At 43.7% G+C, this 22,389-nt stretch overlaps 1 protein-coding gene across 2 annotated transcripts in view; it reads right to left on the bottom strand.

Annotated features, from left to right (window-relative positions):
- Positions 1-22,389, bottom strand: part of dph1 (diphthamide biosynthesis 1) — a 105,299-nt gene that overhangs the window by 18,420 nt on the left and 64,490 nt on the right. For both annotated transcript variants that reach the window (XM_036961178.1, XM_036961179.1), the window contains exons 7-9: positions 19,842-19,910; positions 11,503-11,659; positions 9,816-9,916 (exon numbers count right to left, since the gene is read on the bottom strand). In XM_036961178.1, coding sequence (XP_036817073.1) covers positions 9,816-9,916; positions 11,503-11,659; positions 19,842-19,910 — 327 coding nt within the window. The remainder of the gene's footprint in view (positions 1-9,815; positions 9,917-11,502; positions 11,660-19,841; positions 19,911-22,389) is intronic.

Raw genomic sequence — 22,389 nt, 5'->3', positions numbered from 1 at the left:
GCAGGCAGCTCTGCCTCCACCTGATCTCCTGCATATGTTAGAGGATCTGTCCTGATTCACTCTGAACACAAAACACACTCTACATTCATTCATCATACCAGGGAGAGAAAGAAAGAATGCTGAGAGGAGACAGGGGGAGAGAGGAGGGGAGAGGGGAACACAAACAGGGAAACAGGGAGAGGTGCGAAGGTGTGAGAGGAGGATGAATAAGAGGTAAGATAAAGAAGAGGGAGAGGTTAGGTGAGCTTGAATAAAAAAGCTGCACTAGCCCAGTCTCCACGGAGCTAGCCTACATAGCAAGACAGACAGAGGGGAGGGGGGCCGGGAGTGTGTTAGAGAGGGAGAGACATTAAGAAAGATAGAGAGAAAGGCGGGGGGTTGGCAGTGAGATGTGTTTATCTTAGTGATTGTGAGAGTGAAGTATGAGGAGAATGGATGATGGGAGGATGGAGAGGCAATGCGGGGTTAAAGGGGTTAGCTTCCACAAATCAATGCTATCCACAGCTCCATCTCCACGGTGACAGCCCCTCCCTGTACCGTCTATCTCCAAACACAGACAGCCACCAGGAATACACCAGACACATTTATGGATTCAGCTGTATTCACATGGACACGGTGAGGAATGAGAGAGCACATATCTAGGTAGATTTCAAGACAAATATATAGATTCAGAATCTGTGCACAGGTGTACAGAAAGTCGTGGAGGGAGAAAGAAGCTAGCTCTAAAACACTGCGTCGTGCTTCATCTTCAGGGATACTTTCACAAGTTTAACATGTATCTCTGCATCCTCTCTCGCTCTCCCACTCAGTTTGTATCCTTGTAGCAGTACTGTACTGTGTCTTATATCATAGTCGCTTCCTTGAACAGTACAATTGATTGGGGCTTCACCTGAACCACTGGAGGCCTCACTGCACTCCTCGTCTCTGTCACGATTAACTCAAATATTCCACCCCCTCAGGCAAAACGCATGACATTTTCTAATTTTTAAATCATAATACCTTTTTAGGGGGAAAATATTTCCACAAAAACTTGACAAATTAGTATTCACAAGCCTAATTTGGAAGGCAGCTGAGTCAGATGTTTCCCCTTTAGTCTCAGAGGAGGAAGTTGGGATGCTGACGCCGAGTTCTGATTGGAACAGAACTGTAGTTCTGATATGACCTTTAGATATTTTCAGACTCTTAGGCTCTGTCCAAAATGGCACCCTATTGGCCCTAGTCAAAGATAGTGCACTATGTAGGGGGCCCTTTAGCCAAGCAAACACAGCAAATGCTGTGAACGGCCTGAGTACTATCCCCCACTCATTATGGGGGATAGTGTAGCTGAGTGTGTTTATTTTAAAACATGACTGGTAGCCTCAGGAAAGAGGGGTGACCCAGTACTAGCTAAGTAAAGCACAAAATCTGCACAGAATACTTGAAGAGATTTTCTAGTATTTTGTATACTTTTCAGCCAATAGTTCTGAAAGTAGCGCTCACAAGCCAAAAGTGGTCCCTGAAAATGGCACATGTGCAGATATGTGACCATGTCACTGCTCTCTCTCCCTCCCCCTCTCTCTGCTGTGTCCACCGAGCCAGTGGACCCGCCCTGCAAACTCATTGGATAACGCTGGGCAGGCCTCTTGCTAGCTGTGTACTCAAATGTGGGGGGTGAAGCTCATTGGCTAGAACCTGAATTGCTAGGGGGGAAATGTAGGGAAAATGGCCCAGCTTTAAGAAAACTGTCGCTTTCAAACTAGGGATTTTGTGGCTAACTGAGGTAAGACAGTCATTCTGCTCATAGAATATGGATGTATGAACTACACATTCACACATCCAGCCCAAAGCAGGAGGTTTAAAACATACTTTCTTAGTAGCAAAAGTACCGGAGCATGTCTTTAAGACAAGCAATGAGTGGATGGGAGTGCAGGAGAGAGAAGCGAAGGATAGAAGACGAGGGAAGAAAGACTGGACAAACCCTACCTCCCTCTTTAGGAACAGTATCTTAACAGATTGGCCTGGGAACATGCGCTGTGCCACGCTGGCTAGGTCCCCAGCACGCCACACAATTCAATTTACAGCCAATATCGGAGCCAAGATCTGCCTAGCGCACCACAGATCACTCACCACGGAGCATAGACAGAGAGAGATGGATTAAATTGAGAGAGTGAGGGAGGGTGAGAGAATGAGAGAGGAGAAGAAGAGAAAGGGGGAAAGAGACAGAAGAGGGAAACAGAGGGTTTGCTCACGGGAGGTAAAGCTAACTCCAGTCACAGTCAAATCAAATTTTATTGGTCACATACACATGGTTAGCAGATGTTATTGTGAGTGTAGCGAAATGCTTGTGCTTCTAGTTCCGACAGTGTAGCAATATCTTACATGTGATCTAACAATTCCTCAACAACTACCTAATTCACACAAATCTAAGTAAAGGAATGGAATAAGAATATATACATATAAATATATGGATGAGCAATGACAGAGCAGCATAGGCAAGATGCAATAGATGGTATAAAACAAAGTATATACATATGAGATGAGTAATGCAAGATATGTAAACATTATTAAAGTGGCATTGTTAAAGTGACCAGTGATCAATTTATCAAAGTGTCCAATGATTTAAAGTCTGTATGTTGGCAGCAGCCACTCAATGTTAGTGATGGCTGTTTAACAGTCTGATGGCCTTGAGATAGAAACTGTTTTTCAGTCTCTTGGTCCCAGCTTTGATGCACCTGTACTGACCTGGCCTTCTGTATGGTAGTGAGTTGATCAGGCAGTGGCTCGGGTGGTTGTTGTCTTGATGATCTTTTTGGCCTTCCTGTGACATCGGATGCTGTAGTTGTCCTGGAGGGCAGGTAGTTTTACCCCGGTGATGCGGTGTGCAGACCACACCACCCTCTGGAGAGCCTTGCGTTTGTGGGCGGAGCAGTTGCCGTACCAGGCGGTGATACAGCCCGACAGGATGTTCTCAATTGTGCATCTATAAAGGTTTGTGAGGGTTTTAGGTGACAAGCCAAATTTCTTCAGCCTCCTGAGGTTGAAGAGGCACTGTTGCGCCTTCATCACCACGCTGTCTGTGTGGGTGGACCATTTCATATACACGGCTGTGACAATAACAGCGGATAATTATCTTGGGAGATAATATGGACGGCATTTGATTGTGAGGAATTCTAGGTCAGGTGAACGAAAGGACTTGAGTTCCTGTATGTTGTTACAATTACACCATGAGTCTTTAATCATGAAACATACACCCCCGCCCTTCTTCTTCCCGGAAAGATATTTATTTCTGTTGGCGCGACGTACAAAGAATCCAGGTGGCTGTATTGACTTTGAGAGCTTATCCCAAGAGAGCCATGTTTCCATGAAACAAAGTATGTTACAATCCCTGATGTCTCTCTGGAAAGCAACTCTTGCCCTAATTTCATCTACCTTGTTATCTAGAGACTGGACATTAGCGAGTAATATACTCGGAAGCGGTGGGTGGTGTGCGTGCCTCCGTAGTCTGACCAGAAGACCGTTCCGTCTACCTCTTCTCCGGCGGCATTGTTTTGAGTCAGTAGTGTAGCGCTGGTAAGTTGATGCCACTCTGATATCTAATAGTTTTTCCCGGCTGTATGTAATAACACTTAAGATTTTCTGGGCTAACAATGTAAGAAATAATACATAATAAAACAAAATACTGCAGATTTTCCTAAGAACTAGAAGCGAGGCAGCCCTCTGTCAGCACCACCGTCTATCTACTACAGCCGCTGCCTCTGAACGTGTCCCCATTTCCCCTGTCCATTTCCTAGCAGCCCTCTGGGTGTAGGGGAACAGGACGGAGAGCAGGGTGCCATGCTGATGCCTCAAGTGATGCCCTGTGAAGAAGACCATCAGTAAGTGAATAGAATTCTGATGACTCTCTGCGAATGGGGGACCCTGCAGTGAGCTGAGGTAGAGAGAGGATAGCCTGATAAGCAGACCTAATTAGAGGGAAGGGGGGTGCCACACAGAGCTTGCATCCCAAATGGAGCCTTTTCCCTATATAGTGCCCTAGAGGCCTTGGTCAAAAGTAGTGCACCAAACAGGGAGCCATTTGGGAGGCAGTAAGGGACGAGGTGAACACAGGACCCGAAGGGTTCCCCAGTGTTCCCAGTGTGAACTAAGACACTGTCCACACCCTGCTACATTAGCTTCTCTGCTCCATTAGCCCCAGTAAAAGTTAGCATGCATCCCAAATGACACCCTATTCCCTCTGCAGCAAACGGCTCTGGTCAAAAGTAGTGCACAATATAGGGAATAGGGTGAAATTTGTGATGCACCCTTACGCAGACCTCCCTCCACCTATAAGGCTGCTGCCTTTCAATTATTCTAGCAGCCTGAACCAAGATAGGCAAAAACAATTATCCTCTTCTCTCGATATCTCAGGACAATGGACTAGAGTGAGTCACTTGAATAAAATAAAAAATATTAAATCAGGAATGTTGATTGGCATATGGATGAAAAGGAAATGCAGATGATTTGCGGTAAATTGGCATTAGACATTGCGAGGTATTTACAATCCAGTTGATATAAGTGTGTGTGTGTGTGCCATATATCTACACAACGGTTCTAAACCAGCCTGGGGACAGTCTAATTACACACTTTAAAGTGTTTGCTAATGGTTTCACTTCTCAAAGTGTGTGTGGTGTGTCACTAATGGGAGAGAAAGGCTGGGGGTGGGCCCTCTCTGCTGCACTGTGCGGGCTAGTACACCTTCCCTCTCTCCCTCCCTTCTCTTTCTGCACTCCTCTCCGCAGCCAGACTGTGCTGCCTTTGATTAAGCACTGTCCCCAATGTGGGATCAGAACACAAACCAAACTTCCTTTCAAAACTTCCTATTTCTGTCTCCTTCAGGGTGTTTGTGTTTTTGTCTGACTCAGGAATCAATGGAGGTAGAAACTCTCCAGCAAAACTAATTCCAAAGACTGGTAGGCTAAATAGAGGAAAGTTCAGAGAATCACAGCCAACACTGAGTTAGTCTAGTGGTTAAAGTATCTGTCTAGGCTCGTCATCTCCTGCTGTGGGCCAATCTCACTCATCTTGCTGAGCATTTCAGATTGCCTCCCGAAAAAAGTCAAATCTCATACACCTAACTAACACCCCCCTAGTCACTTCTAGCCCTTTCATACACAGACAAAGACCCCACTAATGTGCCACGCCTGCTTCTTTTATCCTGCCACCTAAAGACTTAGTCATGATTCCTGCATTTTCACAGACCCTATAATCAAAACACAGGTGTCAGGTCTGTGTAGATGCCTTAACACGTCCCATTGTTTAACACCTCTCTAATTTGCAATGTAAACAGCCTCTAGGTTATGAACACGCCCCTCCCAATTTGCCAGTTGTATGAAAGGGGTATATTTGCAAGAAAGTGGTGAATAAGGGGTTGTTTGAAAGGGGGTCATATAAACATAGCCTTATATTTATTCTGTACATGTATTATACCACATCTTCTGTCTGAAATGGGTATTTCTGATCAGACCCTCTAACACCTCTGCAGAGCCACCTCAGGACCAGTCTCATTACCTGGGGTACTGCTGAGAGCCGTGTAGCACTGAGATAAGCCCTGTAATGTCAGCCGTCACGTCATTCCTATCACGTCATCACTGTAACAGAATTCCTATCACGCCTTCCCAGTAACAGAATTCCTATCACGCCTTCCCTGTAACAGAATTCCTATCACGTCTTCACTGTAACAGAATTCCTATCACGTCATCATTGTAACAGAATTCCTATCACACCTTCCCTGTAACAGAATTCCTATCACGTCTTCACTGTAACAGAATTCCTATCACGCCATCACTGTAACAGAATTCCTATCACGTCATCACTGCGATGCCAGTCCGCCCTTTGGAGTCATATGGCTGAAATGAAAGGGATGATGACTATGTACTGACTGCGAGCCCTTTTGAGTCATCCCTGCTACATCAACCCTGTGATATCATGAACTTTGTGTCTGTCCTGTGACGTGTTTCAGAGCCATGACGCCAGCCTTGTCACACCACTCTACTAACGACTGACTGAGCGACCCCACTCTGCCAGCTCTCTGCATTTCAAAAGCACTTATTTTCCTTCCCTCCCTGAGTACTTAATCTGCGGCCACTGATCTGTCTAAACAGGTGCCTGTGAATCGCCTCGGGTGAGGGGTGTGAATATTTTGCCGGTTTGAGTCGTGCCGGGCTTATGAATTCACTGTTGTGTGTAACTGCCTTGGAGAGTGGTGAGATCAGATCAGAGCCAAAAAAACAAGAGCAACAACCTCCTCATTTTATCATGCTCTCTCCCGTTTCAACACAACCTCCTCATTTTATCATGCTCTCTCCCGTTTCAACACAACCTACTCATTTTATCATGCTCTCTCCCGTTTCAACACAACTTCCTCATTTTATCATGCTCTCTCCCGTTTCAACACAACCTCATTTTATCATGCTCTCTCCCATTTCAACACAACCTACTCATTTTATCATGCTCTCTCCCGTTTCAACACAACTTCCTCATTTTATCATGCTCTCTCCCGTTTCAACACAACCTCCTCATTTTATCATGCTCTCTCCCATTTCAACACAACCTCCTCATTTTATCATGCTCTCTCCCGTTTCAACACAACCTCCTCATTTTATCATGCTCTCTCCCGTTTCAACACAACTTCCTCATTTTATCATGCTCTCTCCCGTTTCAACACAACCTCCTCATTTTATCATGCTCTCTCCCGTTTCAACACAACCTCCTCATTTTATCATGCTCTCTCCCATTTCAACACAACCTCCTCATTTTATCATGCTCTCTCCCGTTTCAACACAACCTCCTCATTTTATCATGCTCTCTCCCGTTTCAACACAACCTCCTCATTTTATCATGCTCTCTCCCGTTTCAACACAACCTCCTCATTTTATCATGCTCTCTCCCGTTTCAACACAACTTCCTCATTTTATCATGCTCTCTCCCGTTTCAACACAACCTCCTCATTTTATCATGCTCTCTCCCGTTTCAACACAACCTCCTCATTTTATCATGCTCTCTCCCATTTCAACACAACCTCCTCATTTTATCATGCTCTCTCCCGTTTCAACACAACCTCCTCATTTTATCATGCTCTCTCCCGTTTCAACACAACCTCCTCATTTTATCATGCTCTCTCCCATTTCAACACAACCTACTCATTTTATCATGCTCTCTCCCGTTTCAACACAACCTCCTCATTTTATCATGCTCTCTCCCGTTTCAACACAACCTCCTCATTTTATCATGCGCTCTCCCGTTTCAACACAACCTCCTCATTTTATCATGCTCTCTCCCGTTTCAACACAACTTCCTCATTTTATCATGCTCTCTCCCGTTTCAACACAACCTCCTCATTTTATCATGCTCTCTCCCGTTTCAACACAACCTCCTCATTTTATCATGCTCTCTCCCGTTTCAACACAACTTCCTCATTTTATCATGCTCTCTCCCGTTTCAACACAACCTCCTCATTTTATCATGCTCTCTCCCATTTCAACACAACCTACTCATTTTATCATGCTCTCTCCCGTTTCAACACAACTTCCTCATTTTATCATGCTCTCTCCCGTTTCAACACAACCTCCTCATTTTATCATGCTCTCTCCCATTTCAACACAACCTCCTCATTTTATCATGCTCTCTCCCGTTTCAACACAACCTCCTCAGTTTATCATGCTCTCTCCCGTTTCAACACAACTTCCTCATTTTATCATGCTCTCTCCCGTTTCAACACAACTTCCTCATTTTATCATGCTCTCTCCCGTTTCAACACAACCTCCTCAGTTTATCATGCTCTCTCCCGTTTCAACACAACCTCCTCATTTTATCATGCTCTCTCCCGTTTCAACACAACCTCCTCATTTTATCATGCTCTCTCCCGTTTCAACACAACCTCCTCATTTTATCATGCTCTCTCCCGTTTCAACACAACTTCCTAATTTTATCATGCTCTCTCCCGTTTCAACACAACCTCCTCATTTTATCATGCTCTCTCCCATTTCAACACAACCTCCTCATTTTATCATGCTCTCTCCCGATTCAACACAACCTCCTCATTTTATCATGCTCTCTCCCGTTTCAACACAACTTCCTCATTTTATCATGCTCTCTCCCGTTTCAACACAACCTCCTCATTTTATCATGCTCTCTCCCGTTTCAACACAACCTCCTCATTTTATCATGCTCTCTCCCGTTTCAACACAACCTCCTCATTTTATCATGCTCTCTCCCGTTTCAACACAACCTCCTCATTTTATCATGCTCTCTCCCGTTTCAACACAACCTCCTCATTTTATCATGCTCTCTCCCGTTTCAACACAACCTCCTCATTTTATCATGCTCTCTCCCGTTTCAACACAACCTCCTCAGTTTATCATGCTCTCTCCCGTTTCAACACAACTTCCTCATTTTATCATGCTCTCTCCCGTTTCAACACAACCTCCTCATTTTATCATGCTCTCTCCCATTTTAACACAACCTCCTCATTTTATCATGCTCTCTCCCGTTTCAACACAACCTCCTCATTTTATCATGCTCTCTCCCATTTCAACACAACTTCCTCATTTTATCATGCTCTCTCCCGTTTCAACACAACCTCCTCATTTTATCATGCTCTCTCCCGTTTCAACACAACCTCCTCATTTTATCATGCTCTCTCCCATTTCAACACAACCTCCTCATTTTATCATGCTCTCTCCCGTTTCAACACAACCTCCTCATTTTATCATGCTCTCTCCCGTTTCAACACAACCTCCTCATTTTATCATGCTCTCTCCCGTTTCAACACAACCTCCTCATTTTATCATGCTCTCTCCCGTTTCAACACAACTTCCTCATTTTATCATGCTCTCTCCCGTTTCAACACAACCTCCTCATTTTATCATGCTCTCTCCCGTTTCAACACAACCTCCTCATTTTATCATGCTCTCTCCCATTTCAACACAACCTCCTCATTTTATCATGCTCTCTCCCGTTTCAACACAACCTCCTCATTTTATCATGCTCTCTCCCGTTTCAACACAACCTCCTAATTTTATCATGCTCTCTCCCATTTCAACACAACCTACTCATTTTATCATGCTCTCTCCCATTTCAACACAACCTCCTCATTTTATCATGCTCTCTCCCGTTTCAACACAACCTCCTCATTTTATCATGCGCTCTCCCGTTTCAACACAACCTCCTCATTTTATCATGCTCTCTCCCGTTTCAACACAACTTCCTCATTTTATCATGCTCTCTCCCGTTTCAACACAACCTCCTCATTTTATCATGCTCTCTCCCGTTTCAACACAACCTCCTCATTTTATCATGCTCTCTCCCGTTTCAACACAACTTCCTCATTTTATCATGCTCTCTCCCGTTTCAACACAACCTCCTCATTTTATCATGCTCTCTCCCGTTTCAACACAACCTCCTCAACTACCTCTGCGTCCCCCGATCTCTCTTTCAGACCTGTCCCTCCTTCACCCACTCCTCCCTCACACATCGCAGTACTCCACAGTGAGAGGCCAATCTGTTGAGTGTGTGGACTGTGGAGAATGTGTGTATTTGTGTCTCAAATATATAAATACACACTCCTCCTTTCCTTCTTTCTGTCAGACAGTCATAGAAAACAAAGCAAACTGGAGCTTGAAGCACGAGCGGTTGACATTTCACTTAAGAAGCTTTTGGAGTTTTCTATTAAAGACATTTATGACTGTGCCTCGCTGGATAACAGAGCTGGATAACAGAGAGCCCTGTGTGTGTGTGTTTGTGTGTGTGCATGCGTGTGTGAGCGTGTGTGTGTGTGTGTGGGTGTGCTGTAGACTCACGCATCCACTTCTGCCATCAGGTCCAGCTTGCTGGGGAAAATCTCAGACAGCAGCACTCGAGTGAAGGACTTGCCAAGAGACTCAAGCTTGGATTCCAGGTGCTATAATGGAGAGAGAAAGTGTGAGAGAGAGAGAAGAGAGAGAGAGATAGAGAGAGAGAGAGAGAGAGAGAGAAATACAAAGAGTAATGAGAGTAGGAGGACATAGAGAGGGAGAGGATGGTCACATTAGCTTTGTGCCGAGTCCACACGAAGAACAAGTATGTGTTTGTGCAGGTCTTGGACTCACAAGGGACCAGGCTGTGTTGCCTGCCTATACTACTACAAACACAGACACACAACGACACACACCCCCACTCCTCCCATTCAATAGATGTTCTGCTGTTCCAGTGGAGGGTCCTTCACAGGTCCTTTAGAGCTCCAAAGACTAGTGTTTCTTAGTTAGTTAAACAGCTAATAATTAGAATATGGCTAATTAACCCAACTGGCTCTCAATGATGGAGCCCAGCAACACTGGAGAAAACCATCCAATAACATCACTAGATAAAAGTGATGAGGCAGTTCTGGGACTGAACTTCCTTCTGTGTTGGTGAACGTCTTTGAAGAGGGCCCGCTGGACCAAGAGTGTTACCACAGAGAGTCAAGACACACACACAGTGGATTAAAAGGTGAGTGGATGTTTTTCCCCTCAGAACGTCCACTTCAACCTCTGCAGCCAGCCACACTGTGATTCTCTGTTCCCCAGTGGGACAGATACAAATCCAGCTACTGTTTTAAAAAAAACAACGTTATTAAGTTATTCCAAAAGATTAAGATTAAGTTATTCCAAAATAACGTTTTTTTTTAAACAGCTGGATTTGTATCTGTCCCACTGGTTCTACCCCTCATTGGGCCAATGTGTAGATTAAGTGGTGAGAACTAACCCACTAGGGAACAGAGAATCACAGTGTGGCTGGCTGCAGAGGTTTACCTCTCTCTATACTAACCATTAGGGGATCTTTTTGAAGTGGACGTTCTGAGGGGAAAAACATCCACTCACCTTTTAATGCCCTGTGTGTGTGTCTTGACTCTCTGTGGTAATAGATTACTGTATGTGGATAAGAGGAGAGGTTTTCATACAGGTTTGAAAAGTGTGGGGGAAAGGTTTGGTTTTAAAATATAATCTGACAGCAAGAGGAGAGGAGAGATGCCAGAGAACGCTATGATTCTCTCAGTCTCACCCCCCCTCTCTGTCTCTTCCTTCCAGCATACCAATTAGAGAAAAGGATGAGGCGAGGACGTGGAGGAAGAATCCCAAACAAAGTCAAACACAACGCATGAGAGGAAAACAAGAAGCGGGCAGATCAAACGGAGGAGAGAACAAAGAGAAGAGTGCTGAGAGGAGGAAGGAGGAGGGAAGAAGAGGGCTTGAGAGCAGGCTAGAATGGGATCCAATAACCCCCCCATGTAGGACCGATTAAGAACCCCAGGCACACTCGCACAGAACATCCAAATGCCAACTGTTGGAGGGGTGAGGTTTGGCTTTACACTATAGTCTCCACAGGTGCATTTAGCTGCTTGTCTGAGTAACTAAGAGAAGCTGTGCCCCACAAATTGTATTACACATTATTGCATAAGTGAAGGTCTCAGGGTGTGAGGGAGGGGTAGAATCAGGATAAGTGTGAGATCTCCGGGATACAGGCTCATACCTCCATGACCTTAGGGTTGCCCTGCCGGCCCAGCGTGCCCAGGATCAGGCCCCATCTCTGGGCAGAGCGAGCCTTGTCGATGGCCTGGAGCCGGATGGACCGCATGGCTTCATGGTCATAGTACTCCCTGGAGAATATCTTACTGTACGGGTCGTACCTAAACACACACATACACACAGCACACGAGTGCACAGACATACACACAAAAGCACAGGCATTTGCAATCATACACAAACACACAAAACATGCACATTAGTGTGTATTGTTCACAACTGGTATCTACCTCGAGGATAGAAGCGCAAGAAGAGAAAATCCAATCATGAAAATCCATCAAGTATTAAGGCAGTTATATGAGAGAAAAAGAGGCATTTTAGAGAAACAAATCTTTCTCTCTCTACCAGGAGAGCTCAGCTCAGCACATCTTGAGATGATCTTCTTCTTTATTAGAGACCGAGAGGAGGGCAGTAGTGCATACAGCAAACACAATCTCATATAAATAGTTTCCCACCAATACAGCTGAGTGGGCAATGACACCATAATGACAACTTCCTACAAGGTGAACCACGTCACATTAATCCTGTATACAGTCCATTCAGAAAGTATTCAGACCCCTTGATTTCTTTCCACATTTTGTTAAAGCCTTATTCTAAAATTAATGAAATGTTTTTTTCTTCATCAACCGACACACAATACCCAATATTTACAAAGCAAAAACAGGTTTTTAGACATTTTTGCAAATGTATTAAAAATAACAAACTGAAATATCACATATACATAGGTATTCAGACCCTTTACTCAGTACTTTGTTGAAGCACCTTTGGCAGCGATAACAACCTTCTGCCTTCTTGGTTATGACACTACAAGCTTAGAACACCTGTATTTGGGGAGTTTCTCCCATTCTGCTCTGCAGATACTCTCAAGCTCGGTCAGGTTGGATGGGGAGCGTCGCTGCACAGCTATTTTAAGGTCTCTCCAGAGATGTTAGATCGGATTCAAGTCTGGGCTCTGGCTGGGCCACTCAAGGACATTCAGAGACTTGTCCCAAAGCCACTCCTGCGTTGTATTGGCTGTGTGCTTAGGGTTGTCGCCCCAGTCTGACATCCTGAGCTCTCTGGGGCAGGTTTTTATAAAGTCTCTCGCTGTACTTTGCTCCGTTAATCTTTCCCTCGATCCTGACTAGTCAACGACACAACAGTGGTAGGCCTGATCACCAACAACAATGAAACAGTGGTGCCTGGACAACAACCTCTCCCTCAACAGGATCAAGACAAAGGAGATGATGTGGACTACAGGAAAAGGAGGGCCAAGCACACCCCCATTCTCATCGACGGGGCTGTTACAAGGCAGGTTGAGAGCTTCAAGATCCTTGGTGTCCACATCACCAACAAACTCTCATGGTCCAAGCACACCAAGACAGTCGTGAAGAGGGCACGACAAAACCTACTCAGGAGACTGAAAAGATTTGGCATGGGTCCTCAGATACTCAGAAAGCTCTACAGCTGCACCATCGAGGATTGCATCCCCGCCTGGTATGGCAACTGCTCGTCCTCTGACCGCAAGTCACTACAGAGGGTAGCGCGTATGGCCAAGATCATCACCGGGGCCAAGCTTCCTGCCATCCATGACCTCTATACCAGGCGGTGTCATAGGAAGGCCCTAAAAATTGCCAAAGACTCCAGACACCCTAGTCATAGACTGTTCTGTCTGCTACCACATGCATCCCCCCCACCCCCATTTTTACGCTGCTGCTACTCTGTTTATTATCCATGCATAGTCCCTGTACCTCTACCTACATGTACATATTAACTCAATTACCTCGAATAACCTGTGCCCCCACCCATTGACTCTGTACCGGTACCCCCTGTATATAGCCTCGCTACTGTTATATTATTATATTATTGCACCTTAATTATTTGTTATTTTTCTACTTAATTATCATTTCATTTATTTTTACTTCAGTTTATTTTTGTAAATACTTGAACACTTATTTATCTTAAAACTGCATTGTTGGTTAAGGGCTTGTAAGTAAGCTTTTCACAGTAAGGTCTACTACACCAGTTGTATTCGGCACGTGACAAATAAAATTATAGCTTATTTTAGTTTTGAGTCTCCCAGTCCCGGCCGCTGAAAAACATCCCCACAGCATGATGCTGCCACCACCATGCTTCACCATAGGGATGGTGCCAGCTTTCCTCCAGACTTGGCATTTAGGCTAAATAGTTCAATCTTGGTTTCATCAGACAATAGAATCTTGTTTCTCATGGTCAGAGTCCTTTAGGTGGCTGAGGAGTGGCTTCTGTCTGGCAAAGGCCTGATTTGTGGAGTGCTGCAGAGATGGTTGTCCTTCTGGAAGGTTCTCCAATCTCCAGAGGAACTATAGAGCTCTGTCAGAGTGATCATCATCCCCTCTGACCAAGGCCCTTCAACCCCGATTGTTCAGTTTGGCCGGGCGAGTTGAGTCTCGTAGCAAAGAGTCGGAATACTTACAGTACCAGTCAAAAGTTTGGACACCTACTCATTAAAGGGTTTTTCTTTAATTTTACTAGTTTGGACATTGTAGAATAGCGAAGACATCAAAACTATATATACACATAAGGAATCATGTAATAACCAAAAAAGTGTTAAATCAAAATATATTTTAGATTCTTCAAAGTAGCCACCCGTTGTCTTGATGACAGCTTTGCACACTCCTGGCATTCTCATAAACCAGCTTCACGAGGTAGTCACCTGGAATGTGTTTAAATTAACAGGTGTGCCTTGTTAACTTTTTATGCCTGCAGGGGCAGTATTGAGTAGCTTGGATGAAAGGTGCCCATATCAAACGGCCTGCTCCCCAGTCATAGTTGCTAATATTTCAATATTATTATTAGTATTGGATAGAAAACACTCTGAAGTTTCTAAAACTGTTTGAATTATGTCTGTGAGTATAACAGAACTCATATAGCAGGCAAAAACCTGAGAAATTCCACTTCCTGTTTTTTTTCTGGAGGTGGCAGATTTTCAACCAAGGTCTCATTGAAATTACAGCGAGATATGGATGAGTTTTCACTTCCTACGCCTTCCACTAGATGTCAGCAGTCAATAGAACTTTTTCTGATGACTAATGTGAAGGGGGGTCGATTGACACAGGAAATAGTCACCACAGCCATGTGTGGACCATGCTTTCACCAGGCGCGTTCCAACCCTCATCTGAAGTAATTCTAATTCTCCGGTTGGAACGTTATTCAAGATATATCTAAACAACATTCTAAAGATTCAGTACATCGTTTGACATGTTTCTACTGACTGTTACAGAACTTTTGGACATTTCGTCACGTTATAGTGGACGCGCTTTGTGATTTTGGAATTGTTTACCAAACGCGCTAACCAAAGTAGCTATTTGGACATAAATAACGGACATTTACGAACAAATCAAGCATTTATTGTGGGCCTGGGATTTCTAGGACTGCATTCTAATGAAGTTCATCAAAGGTAAGGAAACATTTATCATGTATTTTCTGGTTTCTGTTGACTCCAACATGGAGGCTAATTTGGCTACTGTTCTGAGCGCCGTCTCAGATTATTGCATGGGTTGCTTTTTCCGTAAACTTTTTTTGAAATCTGACACAGCGGTTGCATTGAAGAGAGGTATATCCATAATTCCATGTGTATAACTTGTATTATCATCTACATTTATGATGACTATTTCTGTTGAAACGATGTGGCTATGCAAAATCACTTGATGTTTTTTGAACTAGTGAATCTAACGCGCCAATGTAAACTCAGATTTTTTTTATATAAATATGAACTTTATCAAACAAAACATGCATGTATTGTGTAACATGAAGTCATATGAGTATCATCTGATGAAGATAATTCAAGGTTAGTGATTAATTTTATCTTTATTTATGCTTTTTGTGAATGCTATATTTTGCTGGAAAATGGCTGTGCTTATTGTGGTTTGGTGGAGACCTAACATAATCGTTTGTAGTGCTTTCGCTGAAAAGCCTATTTGAAATCTGACACTTTGGTGGGATTAACAACGAGAATAGCTTTAAAATTATATAAGACACATGTATGTTTGAGGAATTGTAAATATGAGATTTCTGTGGTATGAATTTGGCGCCCTCTATTTTCACTGGTAGTTGTCATATTGATGCCGATATCTGGATTGCAGCCATAACAGGTTAAAAGTTAATTTGTTGAACTTCTTTCCTTCTTAATGTGTTTTAGCCAATCAGTTGTGACAAGGCAGGTGTGGTATACAGAAGACAGCCCTATTTGGTAAAAGACCAAGTCCATATTATTGCAAGAACAGCTCAAATATGCAAAGAGAAACGGCAGTCCATCATTACTTTAAGACATGAAGGTCAGTCAATCCGGAAAATTTAAAGCACTTTTAAAGTTTCTTCAAGTGCAGTCGCAAAAACCATCAAGCGCTATGATGAAATTGGCTCTCATGAGGACCGCCACAGGAAAGGAAGACCCAGAGTTACCTCTGCTGCAGAGGATAAGTTCATTAGAGTTAACTGCACCTCAGAATGCAGCCCAAATAAATTCACAGAGTTCAGGTAACACACACATCTCAACATCAACTGTTCAGAGGAGACTGCTTGAATCAGGCCTTCATGGTCAAATTGCTGCAAAGAAACCACTACTAAAGCACACCAATAAGAATAAGAGACTTGCTTGGGCCAAGAAACATGAGCAATGGACATTAGACTGGTGGAAATCTGTCATTTGGTCTGATGAGTCCAAATTTGAGATTTTTGGTTGCAACCACCATGTCTTTGTGAGACGCTGAGTAAGTAAGCGGATGATCTCCGCATGTATGGTTCCCACCATGAAGCATGGAGGAGGAGGTGTGATAGTGTGGGGGTGACACTGTCATGATTTAATTAGAATTCAAGGCACACTTAACCAGCATGGCTACCACAGCGTTCTGCAGTGATGCGCCATCCCATCTGGTTTGCGCTTAGTGGGACTATCATTTGTTTTTCAACAGGACAATGACCCAACACACCTCCATGCTGTGTAAGAGCAATCTGACCAAGAAGGAGAGTAATGGAGTGCTGCATTGAGATGGTTTGGGATGAGTTGGACTGCAGAGTGAAGGAAAATCAAGATGGTTGGAAAAGCATTGTTCATGAAGCTGGTTAAGAGAATACCAAGAGTTTGCAAAGCTGTCATCAATGCAAAGGGCGGCTACTTTGAAGAACTTAAAATATAAAATATATTTTGATTTGTTTAACACGTTTTTGGTAATTACGTGATTCCATATGTGTTATTTCATAGAAAATAGTAAAAAATTCAGAAAAACACTGGAATGAGTAGGTGTGTCCAAATTTTTGACGGGTACTGTATGTAAATAAGGTATGCATGTTTTTTTTTTTTTTTTTTATTCATTTGCAAAATGTTTTCGCTTTGTTGTTATGGGGTGTTGTGTGTAGATTGAGGAGGAAAACATTTAATTTGATCAATTTTAGAACAAGGCTGTAACGTAACAACATTTGGAAAAAGGGAATGTGTCTGAATACTTTCCAAATGCACTGTATTACTGACAATAATGACATTCTGCAATCTACCTCAGACTCATCCACTGTAGTACACTAGTTAGTATACTGTAAATGGAACACACAGTGCCTGATTAGCTCTTTACACTTGTACCAGTATACGGGTTCAAAATAGCAAATTTAGACACTGAAACGCAATGTTCCCACCAGGAACTAAGCAAATTTCAGGTCTGCTGAGCGCAAACTTGAACGTTGTGATAATTCTGTGCGACTTCCAGTGCGTATTTACTGTGAACACTGAGGTTCTACCCACTTTAAGTTACAGGTTTAACAGAGGTCATGTAGGCTACTGTGGCTATTTGATCATAATGTAGGCCTACCAGGGTGGCCTACCATCAAAAACAATGGAGAAAATGCATCCCATAACATTTGAACATGGAAATAGCTGTTCTATCATTCAGCCTACAGTAGCATCCAATGTGTGGTGTTCAATGTAGGCCTACATTTCATGAGACTTTTGAAACAAACATGCAGGACTTGACATGAACCTGTTTATCCACCTGTCCTTCAGACAAGGAGGTGACTGAAAATGTGGTTGTGTTGTTTGATGCAAGAAACCACTTTACAAAATAAAATGCATTATTATTCTCATACCATTATTACAGAGAATCAGACAAATTATGTTATCCTCTGTCTATTGGCTATTTAGGCTTGAATAAGCTGTCTCAAAATACAACACCGCCCATTTAAGACAAAAAAAATCTCTTTACCTGAGAGGCTTTTTAAAGATGTCTAGAAATGTACACATTTTGTGCTATTGTAGGAAGCAATCATGCTCCTATTTCTGACTACAAATGATCTATAACTGGGCTAATAACTCACCAAATAGCAAAGGACATGAACAAAATGTGCACGCAGCTCTCGCTTTGATCTCAAAACAACTGCATCTACTCATGACCCCTCATGCTAGAAACACAGTTCAGTTCAACGTAAATGGCACAGATACATATATAGCAATGGTGCATATAGACCGACTGTAGTTCTGATTGGTTATGCCGCACCTGTCTATGTAGAGTACGGACTGAGTCCTGCGCAATAGAAATCCTTCGCCGATGTGTTCTGCCAACAACATAATCTCTTGCATAGTTAGTTTCGTTTCGGTATGTTGCATTGAAAGTGGCTAATATTGTGTTGATTCGATCACAAATGCCACATTGAAGGGAAATATTGATAGTGTTAACTAATAGGGAAAGCTCTAGAAAGTTGACTGAAGGTCAATCTCATGCTCTCCGTGGGCTGACATTCTTCTGTGCTCTGCACGGCAGTCGAAGAGAGCAGCGCGGCAGTCCAGGAGAGCGGCGTGGCAGTCCAGGAGAGCGGCGCGGCAGTCCAGGAGAGCGGCGCGGCAGTCCAGGAGAGCGGCGCGGCAGTCCAGGAGAGCGGCGCGGCAGTCCAGGAGAGCGGCGCGGCAGTCCAGGGGAGCGGCGCGGCAGTTCAGGGGAGCAGCGCGGCAGTCCAGGGGAGCTGCGCGACAGTCCAGGAGAGCTTCGCGTCAGTCTTTGGGCTACCGCTCGCCCGTGCACGCACACAGCTTAGAGGGAACAGTGCTGATAAGCCTCTAAATTGGAACGCAGTGGCTGCACAGTAACATACAATACATAATGCCAAAGCTCAAGGTCTCCGCTTCACAGCGCAGTATTGGTTTTGACTGACAGCCGTTCTGAACTTGAGCACTGCGCAAGACAAGATGTCCCCCCCCCCCCCCAATTAGGCAACTTTTGCACATTTTGGTTGTCAGAGAGGGTAATGCTGTAAATAAAGAGGACTCGATGTATTTTGAAAGATGAGACATTGAGGATTATAACAAATGCCGCTCTGATGTCATACAAGCAAGCCAAACACCTGTTAGTCCAGATGTGCACTTCACATTTCCACATCATAGAACTCATGTAATATACAGTGTCATCGTTCATATTCACAATGCTTGGTGTACAGATACAAGATGACATGGCGTCATACCCTGGGTTGTCCTGAACAGAATGAGCCTGTTTGTGGTATTGTAAAGACATTTGGCGGGGAACACGCACCTGAATGCACTCGCGACTCTACTTCTATGCACACCAAAATGATCTGCTTCTCTGAATTGCCTTGTGAAAGCCTAACACTGTTAGATCATATTTTATAACTTAGCTAGCCATGTTGGCAATAAAACACGCTTTCAAATCATGCCCAACTGACCAGATTGCAATTTATAATGGACCATTTTTGGAATGCGTAAAACAGTAATTGCGTAAAGGCAGGGATGCAGGGCTGTGCTCCAAATAAAATGACCAATCTGCTCGCTCTCGTTCCTCAACAGCACAGCAAGGAGAGCTCAAAATAGTACCTTATAGTTGAAGACTCTTCTTTGAGTCATAAAAGTACATTAAAATGACTTGTGTACACTGGAGAAGTGTGTGGCCACCTGGAGACACCAGTTAGTCCTCTCACTCAAACCCTTGTCATTATTTTGTCTTATGTTGCACCTGCCCCCAATGTTCCATTAATATTCTTATCATGTTACTGAATGTATCCAGAGTATTTTCTAATTTCGTTATCAACAAATGTGGCAAAAAGTACAGTAAATGTAAATGCTAATAAAATCAACAGTGTAATGTTTGGTTTCAGTCTTGTTCCAGATTCATTGCTTTGTCCTCACCTTTAATCTAATAATTTTCCCATTAATATCCAAACTTATGCATATGCTTTCCATATTTCTTCTGTAAGACTAATTTCAATATAGCCCTATAGGCCAACTGGAACGACTGTAAGGAGGTAAAGGGTCATTATGTGTATGCTATTATTTACCTGTAGGCATGTATCTCTGGGTTGGCAATCATGATGGACTCCAGGTGGAACCTGCCATCTCCCAGGTAGCTATAAATACAAACACAACACACACAGAGGCACAGGATGAGAGAGATACAAACACAGTAAGACAGACACACTCCCTGCATACCTGTGGTGGAACAACAATTCTCTCCCTCCCTCCCTCCCTCTCTTCTCTCCCTCCCTCCCTCCCTATCTGTCCTTCCTCTACACCCCCCCCCCCCCACCCCTCTCTCCTGGTGAAACAAAGTGGTCTCAGAGGACCTATGCCTGGGATTCAGGGGTTCAAGGTGTGACCAGGGGCTGCTGATGTATAGGAACACTGCCGCACACCACCCCTGTGATGACCCCATGTTGTTAATCCACTACCAGGCTTTTCAATTAACCCAGGGGTGTTATTAGTCAGCCCACTGAGACCAGTGATGGGGCAGGGTTCAAGGGGCGCACACACACACACACACACACGAGTATCATCCCAGGGGGTGTTCTGGGAGGAGGCCTGCTATTGGCTGAGTGAGGGGTCCAGGCCTCTGTAACTGTGGCGAGTTCGCAGAGGCCCAAGGGGAGGCGGAGACAATTAGAGGAGTTAATTAGCCAGCGTTTAGGAAAGTGTGTGTGGAACGGGCTGTGGGTGAGCATCCACAGGGACCCCCAGGAGCCACAACTAACCTCCACATAGACAGGCACACATAGACACACACACACAAAATAACACACACCCACGCACTAGTGGTGCGCGGGTTAACTCATAACCTGCAGTCCCCACGGTTATATCTGGGTTTAGGGTCATGAAATATTGTGTGGATGAAGAGCGGGTGGGTTGAATAAAGAGAAAGCGATGCATTAAAAAATCCATAAATGTATAATTATTGAGCGATTCACATTTATAGGCTACATTGAGGTTTTTCTTTCATTATTTGTAACTGCCATTAGTGTATAAGCCTAATCTTTAGGGCCTTACTGTACGTGCACCAAATACACGGCAATCCCCAAATACACGGCAATCCCCAAATACACGGCAATCCCCAAATACACGGCAATCCCCAAATACACGGCAATCCCCAAATACACGGCAATCCCCAAATACACGGTAATCCCCAAATACACGGCAATCCCCAAATACACGGCAATCCCCAAATACACGGTAATCCCCAAATACACGGCAATCACCAAATACACGGCAATCCCCAAATACACGGCAATCCCCAAATACACGGCAATCACCAAATACACGGCAATCCCCAAATACACGGCAATCCCCAAATACACGGCAATCCCCAAATACACGGCAATCCCCAAATACACGGCAATCCCCAAATACACGGCAATCACCAAATACACGGCAATCCCCAAATACACGGCAATCCCCAAATACACGGCAATCACCAAATACACGGCAATCCCCAAATACACGGCAATCCCCAAATACACGGCAATCACCAAATACACGGCAATCCCCAAATACACGGTAATCACCAAATGCTTTTGGGAATATGGGCAGAAAAAGTTAACGTCGATCCACCGAGGCAAAAAGGACATTGTCAGAGTTGAACTAAATAAGAGAAAAGCTGTAAAATGGAGATTTGAAAATAAATGTAGGGCCAGAACAGTAGTCTAATGTTTGGGAAACATGCTGCGTGCTGACTACAAATTCAACAGTCACAAGATGGGGACATCAAATACGGAATGTCAAAGGACCTGTACTGTTCTGTAATCATCATGAGAGGCCGCAGTGGCTCGCGTTCATCCATACCCACATATCAGTCAGAGCCGGTCCTAGTCTTTTCCACACATTTTACCATGGGCTATAGAGAAAATGTTGCAGTTTTAAACTAAGTTTGCTGAAATTCTACAAATTTTGCCATGGGGCAAGATTTTTTCTCTCTCACATAGCCTAATATAATATTAACTCCTGCAGAAAAATAATACATAAAATGTACATTTTTACTTGGGAACAGGAGTGGTGAAATATGATTTATTTACCGTCTGTAAAGGTGCTATCTTTATCAGTATCATAAAAGATGCATGTATTTCAACCACAAAAAGACATGCATCCAAGGCGATCTGAAATCTTGTCAGAAACATCGTTTTCACAGCATTTAATTCCCTTCAAATCTATCAAACTGATGTCATTTGGACATTTTGCACAGACAATCTTAGCCATTTTTTGTTGTTGTGTTATTGCATTTTCTCCCTGGTTTCTAAACGTTTGGCTGCACAAGAGAAGCGCGGATAAAATCTAAACTTCAGAGATTTCACCTAGATTGAAGCATTCATTCTATAGATGTATGACATTTTCTGGTGAGCAAGGGTTTATTTAGTCTTCTAGGCCAAGATAATCTGCATGTATCTAATTACAGACTAAAATCAACAGGCTAACATTTACTAAAAATAGCCTACCAAAATGTTGGCAATTATAAACAAAAACATAGCTAATGTTTAAAAAAAACAAAGGACTCAGTTTTTCAATTTATCACACAGTCGGGCGGTTGGGTGAACAAACCGCTGACCCGCGCACCACTAACAC

This window comes from Oncorhynchus mykiss, chromosome 24 (genome assembly GCF_013265735.2).
Source record: "Oncorhynchus mykiss isolate Arlee chromosome 24, USDA_OmykA_1.1, whole genome shotgun sequence".
Classification (NCBI taxonomy): domain Eukaryota; kingdom Metazoa; phylum Chordata; class Actinopteri; order Salmoniformes; family Salmonidae; genus Oncorhynchus; species Oncorhynchus mykiss.
Note: the sequence above shows the minus strand (reverse complement) of the source record. Positions and strands in the feature narration are given on the sequence as shown.